The 16315-nt window shown below is 49.1% G+C and overlaps 1 protein-coding gene across 1 annotated transcript in view; it reads left to right on the top strand.

The window, feature by feature from the left end:
• Positions 1–7603: 7603 nt before the first annotated feature.
• LOC141998861 (butyrophilin subfamily 1 member A1-like) overlaps positions 7604–16315 on the top strand; it is a 47799-nt gene continuing 39087 nt past the window's right edge. The window contains exons 1-2 of the mRNA XM_074971834.1: positions 7604–7831; positions 12353–12469. Of these exons, the coding sequence (XP_074827935.1) occupies positions 12361–12469 (109 nt within the window). The 5' untranslated portion in view covers positions 7604–7831; positions 12353–12360. The remainder of the gene's footprint in view (positions 7832–12352; positions 12470–16315) is intronic.

Raw genomic sequence — 16315 nt, 5'->3', positions numbered from 1 at the left:
CCGAAGGAAATCATAGGGGAAATGGAGTCCCAGGGATTCTAGGGATGCACATCGTTAGTGAGCTGAAGGAGCTACTGTTGCCAGGAGAAGGAACCAGGAGGATGAACTGTCACAGGCACTTTAAGAAGAATGCTGTGCAGAGTAGGGTCCTGGCTTGAGCAGAGAGACGCCATTCCCTGGGCCCCTTCGGCAGATTGGAAATGTGAAAGTGGAAGGTGGCTATTCCTCCCTGGAAAGGAAAGATCCTTGATGAATGCTTCTGGGTACCAGGAAATATGGATGGATATGAAGTGCTTGTAGAGCCTGCATCTTGGGCAAGCCTACCTAATGGGTTCTGGCCAGCCAATGTACTGACAAATGCCGTGAAAGGAAGAATACCAGTGAGTCTTCTAAACTCAAGTGTGAAGGCTGAGGGGTTGTATCCTCGAATTAGAGTTGCTGAGGTACACCAGCCTGAGGAAGTGGTTCCTCAGGTGGAGATGATCTTTGAAAAGAATGAAGATGAGCTGGAGTTTTATGCCTACATGAGAGCTCTCTCCCATCAGCATAGAGTGTCTTTACTAGATATAGAGCTTCTAGTGTAGACTAGCCCTGAAGTATGTTGCTAGAGAAGCATCAAAAAATCTTTTCTAAGGATGAGCTGACCAATTTGGAGGCCTGGGTCAAAGATCACCATGACAGGCTGAAGACAACCTGTGAAGTTGCTCCCAGCACAACTCAAGACACAGCCCAAAGTAGGAAGAGGACTTCTGATCATAAGACCAGTGGGGCTCTCGTCAGACCTGCTGACCGTGTCCTAGTTCGTAACCGTAGACACCGGGGATGTAATAAAATACAGGACAAGGGGAGTCAAATCTCCACATTGTACTTGCTCACAACAACCCTGATCGGTCAGTTTACACCATCCAGCCTGAATGAGGAGGTCCCGAGAGAGTAGTGCCTAGGAACCAACTAAAACATTGCGCTCTTAGTCCGATTAGGGACCATAGGAGGCACAGATCAGCATGCCCCGAGGAGACTGATACCAGTGTGAGTGTGGTTCTAGTCACATAAACTGAGTCCCGAGGGGAACAGAGTAGAGCAAACCCAAACCCTGATGAAAATGGCCAGATCCCTCAAATTGACCCAGTGTCACTCGGGGACGGGGAATAGAAAATATGGGTAATAAACCACTAGTGTTAAGATGGTTCCAGGGAACTAAGAGAGGTGAACTACCCGTTAAATTTACAGATGATTATGTTATTAGTTTTGTGCATTGTATTAGTGAATGTTATCATGTATAAGATAAAGAAGTGGACATAGAATGTTAAATATTTATATATATCAAATGCTTGTAAATGTTGTTAATGTGGGGCCTGGATGTGCTGGTGTGGACATTCTGGGTGTGGCAGAATTTTAGAAAGGGGGAATGTAGGGGTTGTTGGCCCTGTACTGAAATGTAGTGGAGGTTTGGCACTCTCCTGAAAGAAAGGGGAAAGGCCGAAGAGAAATTAAGATCCTCAGACTGGCAGTCCCCAGGCCCAATGGGGAGGGGCCAAGGCTCCAAGTCAACCTGATTGACAGGACAGGCAGGCCAATGAAGGAGTCAGGAGCCCAGAGGACCATCTTCCACATGACCTGGAGCTGCCTGACCTAATCCGTCACAATTAGCTACCCCTGGACCAGAGGACGGCAGAGATGCGAGGTAGAAAATTGTGACATATGGGTGCTGCCCTGTCATAATTTGCTACCACAGGTCCAGAGGATGGGAATGGTAAAAAAAAAATTGTGAGAAGTGTACCCCCATTTGTTGTAATGCACTATCCATACAGCAATCAGAAAGGAGGGTGGGGTATCAAATTAGAATCATAGAATAGAATAATAGAATATCAGGGTTGGAAGGGACCTCAGGAGGTCATCTAGTCCAACCCCCTGCTCAAAGCAGGACCGATCCCCGACTAAATCATCTCAGCCAGGGCTTTGTCAAGCCTGACCTTAAAAACTTCTAAGGAAGGAGATTCCACCACCTCCCTAGGTAACGCATTCCAGTGTTTCACCACCCTCCTAGTGAAAAAGTTTTTCCTAATATCCAACCTAAATCTCCCCCACTGCAACTTGAGACCATTACTCCTTGTTCTGTCATCTGATACCACTGAGAACAGTCTAGATCCATCCTCTTTGGAACCCCCTTTCAGGTAGCTGAAAGCAGCTATCAAATCCCCCCTCATTCTTCTCTTCTGAAGACTAAACATCCCCAGTTCCCTCAGCCTCTCCTCATAACTCATGTGTTCCAGTCCCCTAATCATTTTTGTTGCCCTCCGCTGGACTCTTTCCAATTTTTCCACATCCTTCTTGTAATGTGGGGCCCAAAACTGGACACAATACTCCAGATGAGGCCTCACCAGTGTCGAATAGAGGGGAACGATCACATCCCTCGATCTGCTGGCAATGCCCCTACTTATACATCCCAAAATGCCATTGGCCTTCTTGGCAACAAGGGCACACTGTTGACTCATATCTAACTTCTCATCCACTGTAACCCCTAGGTCCTTTTCTGCAGAACTGCTGCTGAGCCATTCGGTGACAGGACACCATGGATGTCAATAACTGCTACTTGTAGCAAAATCTGGTTGACTTTTCCAACGTGGCATTTAGTATTAGATGCGCAAATCTGTCTGTATTGCTGGTCTGCAGAGTCCCTTCACTGCATGCAAGGACAGTTCAGGGACTAAATGTTCTCCACTTTACATTGTCTAAAGGCCAGGAGAATGTGGCCAATGCTTGCCCTAGAAAGCAAAGGGAGGTTCAAAATGGAAGGAGGTTTGAATACTTAGTGTTCTGTAGCATTTATATTTTCAGAAATTTCCAAAACTTCCATTACCCTGACTTTCTATGTGAGCTTTGTGATATTCCCGCCTCTCCTGAAATCTTCTCAGTGCACTTTTAACTCACTGGTGAATGTGAGCTATGCATCTGCCTCTGGTCCCGAGCCACAGAGTATATTCAGCTTTTACACCTCTCTACTCATTGTCTCCCTCCTTGCTTCACCACCTGCTCCTCTCTCCTGCTGTTAAACAGGGTCATACAGATTGTAATCGCGTCACAAATGACACAGGGTGAGGAGAAAGTTCAGTTACAGTGTTTCTTTGCACTGGGTGGGGAGACTGGGTGGGGTCAGATTAGTCGGGTAAATTATTTACCAGGCACTGGGAGAAATAGCAGCGGGTGAAGATCTCGTGTCCTCCTGCTTGGCAATCAGGGTATTTCCACACTGGGGAGTAACCTGCATGTCAATGAGCGGCTAACATGGTATAAACACAGTGTGGGGTGGACATCCCCATTTAATCACCAGGTTTAAAAGCCTGATTCTGCCCTTGAAGAGGGAGGAAAGTTTGGGGGCTAACAGGCTAAGGTGACTGGATTTTGCCCCGACATCTCTCTGCTGCCATGCGTGATACTGAGCCACTGGCAATCGCATGGGAGGGCCCCACATGGGGCCCAGCTGACGTCAGTGGGGCTTTTAACCATTCACCCAATGGGAGCGGGATGGGGGCTCACAGGTTTGAAGAATCGAGCTGAGGAGTGTTGCTTCCCCCTCACAGCATCAGGAACAGACAGACCATGTGGGGGGATCATGAGGCTGGATCTGCCAAGGACAGAAGGGAATAAGCTAAGATAAGAGAAGGGTGGGACACTGGGAGGGGGCACAAGGAGTGGGTGGGTGGCAGCAGGAGAGGGGGCCATGAGGGCAGAGTGAGAGCTTGCCCCATGAGAAGTTCTGTACCCTTATCACTGTCCCCTGTGTGAGCCAGGATCTGCCACTATTGTTACCTTGTTCAATGCTAGATGAAGTTTTCTAACTTTTCTTCCTTCTCTTTTTAAGAATGAAACTTCCCAAGAGCCAGACAGTTAATGTCTCCCTGGCCATCGCAAGCAACCGTTGACCTGATAAGGGAATGTTTTATGGTCCTACCCGTATTATTTATTGCTGTAAAGTCTGAAGGTTACAACAATTCCTGCCTCCAGAGACAAGGAGCCTTTCAGCACAAACTGGTGTGAAGAAAAGTTACCAAATGCGGAGGTGACTCATGTCCCCCTGCCCAGATCTGCTCTCACAGGAAACTTCTGCACCAGGGTCCCCTGCTCCCATGTGAATGGGCTCAGAGGTCTCTGTGGCACTGCCCCCCCCCCCATAGAGTGTGCTCCATGGACCCTACAGCAGATGGTGAGGGGAATGGATGGGCCAGAGCTGGCGACACCCATCGTCCCTCCCTCAGCCTAGTGGAGATTCATTGGAAAAGGCAATATCACCTGGGGCTGCATGATATTTTCTGCACCTTCCCAGTCTTGGTGGGGATCCCCCTTTATGGGGTTCCCCGGGGCAGCTGCGATCACAGGGGACTTCCTGTAAGTGCTGCTCCCTAGGAACTGTGTTTCCAAGGAATGGCCATGGGCACTGCCTGGGGCTTAGGGCATCCTGACTTCTTGCTGGTCCCTCAGCACCGGCCAGTTTTGGGGCAAGTCTCTGGCTCAGTCTGTGGGAGAGCAGCCCCCACCCACTGACAGAGCTGTGTGAAGGGTATTCCTGTATAGGAGCCCCATGGAGACTTTCTCCAGCCGCAACCCCTCCAGCAGGTGGTACCACAGCAGGGGTGTGATCCCTCCTGCTCTAGTCAGGTTCTTATACTGCACTCATCCCTGTGCACTCTGCAACCTTGTAATTTATATATTTAATCTTTCATTAATTTTGGAAGAGTTAAAGAAAAGGAAATCAACCTTACGAAAAAGTAGAATACAAATGTTCCCAGCAATAATTTGTACAAACGATTCTGGGAAAATGCAGGGGAGATATTGAGGTATCAAACCCAGAAATCAAAGCAGCTAGAAGGACAAATATAATCCAATGATCCTTCAAAAAGGTGTCTGTTATAGAGAAGTGGCTGGGCATTGGCCCACACCGGGCTTTCACCGCTAGGGCACTGGTACAGTCGGTCAGTAATAGCACAGGACAATACGTGGACGATGTCTGGTGACCTGTGTGAAGGGAGCTGTTGGGTCTTCGTCTATTTCATAGGGAACTGGCCCCACATCGCCTCATCCACCCTCACAATCGGCACCGACACAGATGCTGTTTGGAGTATCAGCAGAGAGGTGAAACAACCACTGGACAGGGAGAGTGACTGACTCTGATCCCTAGAGGGGGCCCTGCCCACGGGGTCTCAGCCTGTGCAGCTGCACGAAGGGGACGTGGCCACAGACTCTGCTAAATTGTTTTATTTAATTGCACCAGGAAATCTATGAATGAAACTGACACTGTGGAGAGGGTTTTGTCTGATTATCTTGGGCGGCTGCCGAGCTCCTGCCAGTCTGCCGGCCCTTGTCACACTCCTCACAACCAGACCTGTGTCGGGGTTTCTCTCTAGTGCAGCAGGAAGCCTGGCAGGTGGGTGTTAATAAACATTATTTCCTTAATTACACCTGGGCCCAGTGAATTCCTCAATTCTCAGGCTGCGGAATTCACCTTTTGCTGGAGAACTGGGCTCCAGAGTCTCCATCTGCATCTTCAATAATCACAGGTGGGATTTTCAAAGCCCCACAGAACACTTGGAGGCCCAGCTCTCATTTGAAATTAATGGGGATTAGGCACCCAATTCCTTTACTCATCGACTTCAAGGGCAGAAGGGGCCATTGTGATCATCTAGTCTGACCTCCTACATGACACAGGCTACAGAACCTCTCCCACCCGCTCCTGTAATAGACCCATAGCTGCTGCCTGAGTTACTGAAGTTCTCAAGTCATGATTTAAAGACTTTTAAGCAATAACCTTGAAAATGTGAACAGGCAATGACGGCCTGAGTCTGCAGACAGCCTGAAACAGTAGCTCTGAGAGGAGTGAACTGCCCCAGACATCTGAGCCAAGGTCCCATGGAGGGGAGAGAAAAGAACAGCAGGGAGAGAAAATGCAGCTTCTGTCTGGGAGTCTGACTCTGACTTGCAGCCTCACTGCTGGAAAATCACAGCACATGGTCTGATCAGCCACTCTGAGGACAGAGCAAACTTGTACCAGCATCCGGCTGTTTAGGTCATTGCTTTTAGTGCCTCCCCTGCAAAATATACAGAAGGAAAAGGAAAGGGACTGGACAGAATAAAAATAAGGTAGGGAAGAAAAAGTACACACAGAGGTTGTGTGTGTGTGTGTGTGTGTGTGTGTGTGTGTGACAAAGTCTCTTATCCTAGGAATATAGCCAGAGTCGGTGATGATGTCACCTGGGACTCTCCCTGGCTCGGTCTGGTCAGCACATCTCTCTGGATCAGGGCTATGAAGGCCCAACTGCGTAATGGTGGATTCTGAGGTCTGAACACTCGGTGGGGATGGCAGCCGTGATGGTGAAGCTCTCTCTTTCCGGCCCACCCAGCTCTCAGTTAGCCAGCATCAGCTAATTCGCCCCCCAGGTTCTCTTCTAGAGGTCCCCAAGGGGATTGGTGGGTGGAATAGCCCATCTCCTCATTATTTTGTTCACCAGCTAGGCCTAATTTCAGACACACGCATTGTGCTTCACTGATTTCCCACACCACCCTCCTCATGTTTACCAGGCATGATCTGAACACAGTCCTGGAGTTAAACCAGGAGCCCGTCTGTTGGGACTGATTCAGTCTGTCTGTCTCCCACCAGAGCCAGCGCTTGGCATAAGCAGACTAAGCAGTTGCTTAGGGCCCTGGGCAGCTCAGGGGCCCTGATTTTTGAAAATAATGCAGTTAGAATTCACAGGGCTGGGTAAAGGCCTCCCCCCCGCCCACATACTGTTCTCTCTTAGGGCCCCCAATGGGGTAGCACCAGCTCTGTTTGCAGCTTTTCCTATCAGCATTTATTGCTATCAGCTATTGTGATATTTTATCAACTATCAGAGTAACAGCCGTGTTAGTCTGTATTCGCAAAAAGAAAAGGAGGACTTGTGGTTAGTCTCTAAGGTGCCACAAGTCCTCCTTTTCTTTTTATCAACTATCTCTCACTTCTCACGGTTCAGCTCACAATTCGGGTGGTTGTGTGGCCCAATGATCACAACATTCCACAGTGAGGGAATTCAGCATTTTCCAAGATCCCACAGAATTCAGGAGGTTTGTTGCATGCAGCCAGGCACAATCTTATTTTTTGTCTCCCTGCCCTGCTGGGACCTGTTTCTAGGGGAAGAGCAGCCAGGGCCCAGGAAAGAGGATCTGGGCCAGGCTTTCTGAATAGCACTGCAGGAGTGGAGGCCCAGGGAGTAGGGCTGGCCCACTGGAGAGCATAGAGCAAAACCCTATCCCCCAAATAATCACTGGTTAATTTTACATCAGGGAACTGGAATGAATTAACATGGCCACTGAGTCTAGGGGCTGCTGCAGCAGGATTTGGTCCCACTCTTTACACAGGGCTGAAGTAATTACAGAGATTCGTAGCGCACAGGACAAACAGCCTGCAGAACTGGCCGTCACCAGGCAACCTGTAGAGCTGAGGCTGCTGGCACCGAAGCTGCCCTCACACTAGCCCTGTGGGTGTGGCAGAGGAATTTGATCTTTGTGCCTAACCGTCCTGTGAGGCGGATCCAGTCACTGTCACGTTCCAGCCTCCATCCTTCTTTCACTTTTGAAGGTGGTGGATGTGCCAAGAGAGGACGGGGCTTAGGAGCAGGCTGCAGTTAATTCCTGCGACTCCCTGACCCCTCCGGCGGGATGGATGTCAGAGCCTGGGAAAGGGAACCAGTCACTGGGAGCAGGAGCTCTGCCTAGGGAGAATGGCTCTGGGTGCTAGCGAAGCAGGGAGCCCCCCGGAGAGACTGGAACGGCTCAGAAACGACTCCACAGGACACCGCAGGTAGGGGGTCACTCACTGCAACCTCAGCTGAATTGCTCCCCTGGATAGTTCTAGGCTGATTAGTCAGACGAGCTGCTCCTATCAACGGGCCTCGTTCCTGGGATTTGGGGGATAAACTGTCACTTTCCTACTGGGAACACAGCTGTGGCTGTAGAAATGCTCACACAGATTCAGAGACCTGCTCAGTCCCTTCTCCACTGTCAGGTTTTTCGTTTGTTTGCTGTTCTGCTCCATTTACTGGCAGCCGGGGTAGGCACCGATCGCCGGCTGTAATGTTCCTGTGGGGTGCTGTTGGGAGTGTGCGGGTGTTTTCATCTTCAGCTCACTAATGGGACACTCCAGAGCGAGAGGGTGAAAGATGGAAGGGAAACACCTGGGGCCAGATTGGGTGCAACTGATGCAGGGAGGCAGAGATTTTATAAAGCTCCTAAGGAATTTAGGGGCACAAGGCCCATTGATCCTAACTCTCCTGTGTTTGTAAAAATCTCCCCCTCTGAGTGTAAATTGCAGCTGTCTGTGCCCATGAGGCCCTTTGTATCCCGGGGGGCCCTCACCCCAAGGGAGGCAGGGGAGGCTGCTGTGGCCCTCAGGGGGTTTCTGGCAGGGCGGGGGGAGCTTTACCTCTCACTGGTGCTCTATCAGCAGGTGCTCAGTGAGTGACTCCCCCACCAGCCCTGCTCTCACCGACTTCCTCCCTGGTGTGGCTGCTCATTGGGTGGTGCCAGACCCTGCAGCCATCCTGGACTGAGGCAGGTTACAGCCGTTTCCCCTTGTCACAGTCCAGACCCAGACAGAGCTTCCATCAGCGCAATGTGGTGTGAGGCCCGAGTGAAGTCAGCCCTTGTTGGAAGCCCACTGCCCTTTACAGCAACGCAGCCTCTTGCAGGTGCTGGGGGCCATAGAGGCCTAGGGCCACGTTTCCAAAAGAGCTCAGCTCTGAACTGCTCCGTGTGTGACAGGGCAGGTTTCCGGGGACTCTGAGCAGTTGCAGTTGGGAGGGCAGGGCAGGCAGTGACACAACCCCTTACTGGTCTGGATTGCACCCCAAACTATCACAGACACTGCAGAAAAGGGTCACCAAAAAATGATTCACAGTAGGAGACTGAAGGAGATCAATCTGTTCACTTTAGCAAAGAGAAGATTGAGAGGTGACTTTCTGTCATGGATTCACAAGGTCTGATCTATGCCCTGGCCTTCAGCCAGTTCCTTGGGAGTGACCTTCTATTGGGGTGGACCCCACAATCCACACAATTCCACATTACTATGAGGAGGACCAGTGCTAATGAGAGCAATTCGATCAGGGTGGATGTGGTCCATTCCCAGCAGTTGATGAAAAGGTGAGAATACCAAAAGAGGGAAAATTACTTCTTGTAGTGAGCCAGCCACTCCCAGTCTCTACTCAGACCCAGTCTGATAGTGCATATGAATTCCAGCTCTGCAGTTTCACGCTGAAGTCTGGTTTTGAAGTTTTTTTGCTGAAGTATGGCAACTTTCAAGTCTGTTACTGAGTGTCCAGGGAGATTGAAGTGCTCTCCAACAGGTTTTTGAATGTTACCATTCTTGATGTCTGATTTGTGTCCATTTATTCTTTTGCATAGAGACTGTCTGGTTTGGCCAATGTACATGGCAGAGGGGCATTGCTGGCACATGATGGCATATATCACATTAGTAGATGTACAGGTGAATGAGCTCCTGATGGTGTGGCTGATGTGGTTTTGTCCTATGATGGTGTCACTTGAGTATATATGTGGACAAAATTGGGCAACGGGATTTGTTGCAGAGATTGGTTCCTGGGTTAGTGTTTCTGTTGTGTGGAGTGTAGTTGCTGATGAGTATTTGCTTCAGGTTGCAGGGCTATCTGTAAGTGAGGGCTGGCCTTCCACCCAAGGTCTGTGAGAGTGAGGGATTATCTTCCAGGATAGGTTGTATATCCTTGATGATGTGCTGGAGAGGCTTCAGCTGGGGGCTGTAGGTGATGGCCAGTGGTGCTCTGTTACTTTCCCTGTTGGGCCTGTCCTGTAGTAGCTAACTTCTGGATACCCGTCTGGCTCTGTCAATCTGTTTCTTCACTTCCCCTGGTGGATATTGTAGTTTTAAGAATGCTTGATAGAGATCCTGCAGGTGTTTGTCTTTGTCTGAGGGATTGGAGCAAATGCGGTTGTATCTTAGGGCTTGGCTGTAGACAGTGGATCGTGTGATGTGTTCTGGATGAAAGCTGGATGTATGTAGGTAAGTATAGCAGTCAGTAGGTTTCCGGTATAGGGTGGTGTTTATGTGACCATTTGCACTGTAGTGTCCAGGGAGTGGATCTGTTATGTGGACTGGTCCAGGCTGAGGTTGATGGTGGGGTGGAAACTGTTGAAGTCCCGATGGAATTATTCAAGGGCCTCCTTCCCATGGGTCCAGATGATGAAGATGTCATCAATGTAGCTCAAGTAGAGGAGGGGCACTTGGGGATGAGAGCTGAGGAAGCGTTGTTCTAAGTCAGCCATAAAAATGTTGGTATACTGTGGGGCCATGCAGGTACTCATTGCAGTGCTGCTGACTTGAAGATATAAATCGTCCCCAAATCTGAAATGGTTGTGGGTGAGGACACAGTCAAGAAGCTCAGCCACCAGGTGTGCCATGACATCATTGGAGATACTGTTCCTGATGGCTTGTAGTCCATCTTTGTGTGGAATGTTAGTGTAGAGAGCTCCTACAGCCATAGTGACCAGGATGGTGTTTTCTGGAAGATCACCAATGGATTGTAGTTTCCTCAGGAAGTCAGTGGTGTCTCGAAGACAGCTGGGAGTGCTGGTAGCGTAGGACCTGAGGAGAGAGTCCAAATAGCCAGACAATCCTGCTGTCAGGGTGCCGATGCCTGAGATGATGGGGTGTCCAGGATTCCCAGGTTTACGGATTTTACCCTTGAAGATAGAATACCCTTGGTCGGGGCTCTAGGGGTGTGTCTGTGTAGATTTGTTCCAGTGTTTCTTCAGGGAGTTTCTTGAGCAGACGGTGTAGTTTCCTTTAGTACTCCTCAGTGGGATCAGAGGATAGTGGCCTGTAGAATGTGGTGTTGGAGAGTTGCCTGGCAGCCTCCCGTTCGTAATCCGACCTATTCATGATGACTACAGCACTTCCTTTGTCAGCCTCCTTGATTATAATGTGTTCTCACCTTCTCAACAACTGTTGGGAGTGGACCACATCTGCCCTGATTGAATTGACCTCGTTAGCACTGGTCCTCTGCATAGTATATATATCTGCCCACTGAAGTTTCCACTTCATGCATCTGATGAAGTGGGTTCCAGCCCACGAAAGCTTATGCACAAATAAATTTGTTAGTCTTTAAGGTGCCACAGGACTCCTCGTTGTTTCCATTGATATGTGTTGATTCCAGCCCAGACACTCTGAGTGGCTCTACATCTCAGCTCTCTGGCCTGTTCAGCCTAGTCTCAGCAAGAGAAGCAATTCTTTCCCCAAAGCAGTAGCGATGCCAAGGGGATCGGTAGAGAGTCCTACTGATAGTTCATTAAAATATTTCAGTAAAGTTCCCCATCTGTCAGACCTTCTGTGACGGAGTAGGGAAAGGGGAGTATTGACCTGGGAATGTTGCATGGAAGTTTTACTGGTTCTGTCTGCATTGGTGCTGGATGGTGGTGGGATATCAGGGTGTGACTTCACATGGGGGATGATACGTGAGCATGTAACCTGAGCCCTGGAGGGGGTTGTGGCCAGGTGACACCTTCTGCCTGGGAAACTGGACAAAGGCTGGAGGAGGAGCCCAGGGGGGAGGGGGGAGAGAGGGATGGCTGGGTGAGACGGCTGGAGGGGGTCTCAGTTTGGAGCTGGCTGGGGAATGGAGGGAGGCCCAGGACCAGGATCTGGGCTCCTTGGCCCCCAAGGTGGACCTGACTGAGGGGGTCCTGTTGTCTGTACCTACAAGCCCTGTTTTGGACTGTGTTCCTGTCGTTGGATAAACCTTCTGTTTTATTGGCTGGCTGAGAGTCACGGTGAATCACAGGAAGTGGGGGGTGCAGGGCCTGGACTCCCCCACACTCCGTGACACCTTCATGGAGAAAATACAGGGTACTAAAGTTCTCTTTAATATAGGATAGAAAGGCATAACAAGAACCAATGGCTGGAAGTTAAAACTGGACAAATTCAAATTAGAAATAAGGCACAGAATTGTAACACTGAGGGTGATTAATCATTGGAACAAACTACCCAAGGAAGTGGTGGATTGTCCGTCTCTTGCTGTCTTCAGATCAAGGATTAGTGACTTCCTGGAAGATGCTTTAGTCAAACACAAGTTTGGGCTCAGTACAGGGGTAAATGGGTGAGAGTGTTTGGCCCATGGCACAGATCAGACTAGATGATCTAATGGTCCCCTCCGACCTTAGTCTATGAATATTGGAAAGTGTGCTAATGTAAACGTAACTGATCCATGGACCAGAGCTGTGAAAGTCCGACAACAGTGGCACTGTCACTGCATCCCACTCACTCACCGTCTGGTTTGTTATTTCTCCTGTTCCCCAGACCAAGCTATGATGATGGGGAAGGTTCCCTCGTTCTCCCCCGGCTCCACTGTGAGCTCCTCTCTGCCCGGGTACGTCGCTCTCTGCCTCACTCTACACGTTCACAGGCTGGTGTCAGGTAGGAGCTCCGGTCTCCTCGCTGGGTTTGCTGCTGTAGCTATTGCTGGTCACCAACGTCCATCCCACATCACTGACATCTCTTACAAACCACGTCTGCTCAGCCTGCCCACAACCAGCAACATGGAGAAAACACAGGGCACAGCTGGGTCCCCAGTAACTGTGGTTACTATCTATACAGCATCATGTCAGGCCTTGACGCTACATCCATCCTACTGCTCTGGCTGATTTCTGGCAGCTTCATAAACACAGAACACAGTGAGCACCACTACAGGGCTCACAAACTATTTAAAAAGGCACTACCAATTGCTAGACACTGCACCGCCAGACCGTATACATCACAAATCAGACTCTTCAGCCAGGAAGGAGTCCTGAATCCTAGACTCTCCAGTTTAGAAGTAACAACCCACATGTCATTCATGCTGCACTAGACATATCTGACTGGGGCTCAGAGCTAGACCTCGTCTCACAGTGAGGATGTTTCCTGGCTTTTTCATTCTGTGCCTTCCGTGAACCCCTGATAGTGACCCACTCCCCCCCCCCCCCGGGGTGCCTCCACACCCACTCCGTTGTTTTGGTTCCCTCCTCCTGTGGTTTCCATCCTGCTAATTTAATGGGCTCTCTCTGAATGCTGAGTCTCTGCACCAAGGCACCCCCTCCCCCCCACATCCTGTGCAGTTCCACAGTGACTGGCTCTCTGTTTCCTTCACTTTTTTATCTGCCTCCTTCTCCCCTCCATTATCTGGCCTCTGACTTTACCTTTGAAGCCATTGCCTGTGTAGTGATGATCCGTTTTCATCTCTTTACACCTTGCCACCCTTTACACCACCCCTCCTGCAGATGAAGAGGCCCCTGTGCTGGAGCAGCCCGATTGGGGCACCATTTCAGATTTTGGTGGTGGGGGGGCTTTAACCATGATTCTCAGGGGTATTTTTTTCTGCGTCTATAGTCCACAGTCACTTCAAAAGTAGCCCAATATATTTATTTAAACATTATTTTTATTAACACTACGGTCTATACCTTTAAAAAGAATCACGAGCTAGAGTATAATTAAATGATGGATGTTAGCAGCATATAGATCTATAACACATTTTGGCAGCCAAATCATAGAAATTGGTTTTGGTTTATGTTCACTGAAGGGTTTATACAAATAGTTACAATAACTACAAAGGGTTAAGTTGGAAGGAGGTTTCTGGTGTGCTGCTGTAAGGATTTGAGAGAGTAAACATCACCTCCATGAAATTCACCGATTGCACTCAAGTTTGTGAGACTCTGCCACCCTCACAAATGTTAAACAGTAAGTACAACAGGAGATACGAATATTTACCAGCTGGAAGAGAAGATACAGCAGAAAGCTGCAAAATGGCTACTTGAGGGTAGCAGCTTCTCAAAAGGTATCTGGGGAAAAGGTCCTAGAATAGAAAAGTGCAGCCCCACTTTGGGGAGATTTGGTAAAATCCAGACATTCCCAGGGGAATCGGTGTTTCTGTGTCACAGCCGATGGACCTGACCCAAAGCCCATTGCTGGCAAAGGAAAGACTCCCACAGACAAGTGGGACTAAATGGTAGAATAATGGCAGTGCCCCAGTGTGTCCATTTTACTACAGAATTAAAGAGTTGGAAAAAATTGGGAAGTTGTAAGTGCGATTTAAGCAATGTTTGTGGTGTGACACCTCATGTTTGTTTCTTGCCAGCAGGGGGAGATCCCAGGTGCTCATTGGTTAGCTCTGCTGCTCTCGCAGTGAAGCACCGACATCCAAAGCTGGGCTTCTAACCCCACTGTGCAGCAGCCAGCGTCCCCCGCCTGAGCAGCCCTGTCTGCCGGTGTCACAAGGAGGGCGCTTGCTCTTCTGGCCTAAGCACACTCACTCCCTGAGCTTGCTTGGTTTGAGTTTGAAAAAAGTGCTGCAGGAGCTTCCAGCCCTGAGTAGGCTCAGTGAATGTCCTGGAGGTGATGTTTACTCTCAGCCTTACAGGAGTTTGCATGGGCTGAGCCTTTAATTGTTCTGCCTGATGAGCCGGCATCCCTCACTCGGGGCTGGGGAGGGGAGTAAAGCAAAGACACAAGCTGCCTGCGTTCCTCTCGCTCTTGGCTAGTGAGGGGAGAGGCAGGAGACAGCGTCCTGGTACAAAACTTGGCCGGGGGACTCCACCCCCTCCCCCCATGGCACCCTTGAGCACGAAAAGGCCTGGGTGTATCAGAGACCCAGGCCCCCAGCACCATTACCCCCAGGGCGCCCATGAGAAGTGTTGAGCCCCATTCAGAGATAACAGGGACAGTGTCTAGCACACACGTGAACTCTGCGTGGCAGATATTGCAGCCACACGTGACATTTTTGGGACTGTCGAATTCACTTTATGAGTGTTCTTTGTATTTTTGTGTCCCTTTTATCCATGGCCTCTATCCATGTTAAATGAACCTGTGTGGGCTGGGGATTGTAATCTACGCCATGGGGGAGGGTTACCCCACCTCCTTCAGGAGCTACGAACCATGGGGGGCAATTACTTGTGGGACAGGGAGCAGCTCCAGAGAAGTAGCACCCTAGGGAGAGTTGCATAAACTGGGTTAGACAAGGCAGGGCTGGCCTTAGGGGTGGGCGAGCTGGGTGACCACCCAAGGCGTCTGGAGCAGGGGTGTCCTGTCTCTCCTCCCCCCGCTGCTCCGCCTCCATCTGCAGCCGCTGCTGCTCCTGGTTGGAGGTGCCCCTGGCCGAGCTGCTCCTGGGAGCCTCGTGTCTGCTGTGCAGAGTGGGGTGGGGGGGGCTGATGTTGGGGCGTCCCCACCCCCCTGACCTTGTAACCAGTCTCACTGAGCTGGGGCAGGGGGACAAGAGTCTGTGCTGCTGCCGCTGAGTCACAAGTGGGAGCTGCTGGCCGCTGCTGCTGCCTGAACAAGCCTTCAGCCTAATGAGTGCTGTGCTTAAAAAGAGACAGTGCGCTATTTCTCACACTCCCCCAACATACACTCTCTCTCACACTCCCACCCACACACTCTGTCTCTCAAACTCCCCAACACACAGAGATCTCCCCTCAACACACACTTGTACTACTGTTGTTGTTGTTGTTAATTCTTGGTAGTTCCTGTCAAAATGCACAATGCAGATATATTCCCTGTAATTTTATACTTTCAAAATTTGTTAAGGATTACAGGGCTGTATTTTTAGGGTTTTTTTTTTTTTTGACTTGTCTGTGCATTTCATAATCTTATTTCTCTTTTATGCTTAAATTTAATTCTTTGAGTGGTGAGTTCTAAAATGCCCAACCTGTTTTGGCTGGAGTAATTCTCATTAGTACTTTTATTACCATATTGTGCTTTGCCATTCATTATTGAAAGTGGTACAGTCAAATAATAGTATCCTTCTAGAATGTAAATTAAGCTTGTAGTTACCTTAGCAATACCAGTTTAAACAACAACAAATGCTAAATACATAACTTTAGCCATTGTGCAGATGAAGGTCGCTTATTTTCAAATGGCATTTTTAGTTATGGCTGTAAAATAACTTAAAATTCATATGAAAATAAATGCAGTTCTAAGTCTGATACTAATAGCAATGATGGGGTCAAATATTAGTGAGTCACTTACATGATTGTGATGGGTAAACACGAATGCCAAAGTAATTAGAAAAATAAAATCCTGTTCATAATAAAAGAGAAAAAAATCCTTTTTTAAAATTAAGTGAATACATTTTTAACAGAGTGAAAAACAATTGACTAGAATAGAGTAGATAATGGCAGTAAAAGAGAGTGTGTCTGTTAGCAAAAGTAAGCAGATTTTATTTATTTATGTCTACTAAAGAATAGTTCAAAGTATCACACTTGTGTTTCTTATATCTGTGTTAAAGCTCCA

Source organism: Natator depressus, chromosome 14 (genome assembly GCF_965152275.1).
Source record: "Natator depressus isolate rNatDep1 chromosome 14, rNatDep2.hap1, whole genome shotgun sequence".
In the NCBI taxonomy this organism is placed as follows: domain Eukaryota; kingdom Metazoa; phylum Chordata; order Testudines; family Cheloniidae; genus Natator; species Natator depressus.
This window is presented reverse-complemented; position numbering and strand designations above follow the sequence as displayed.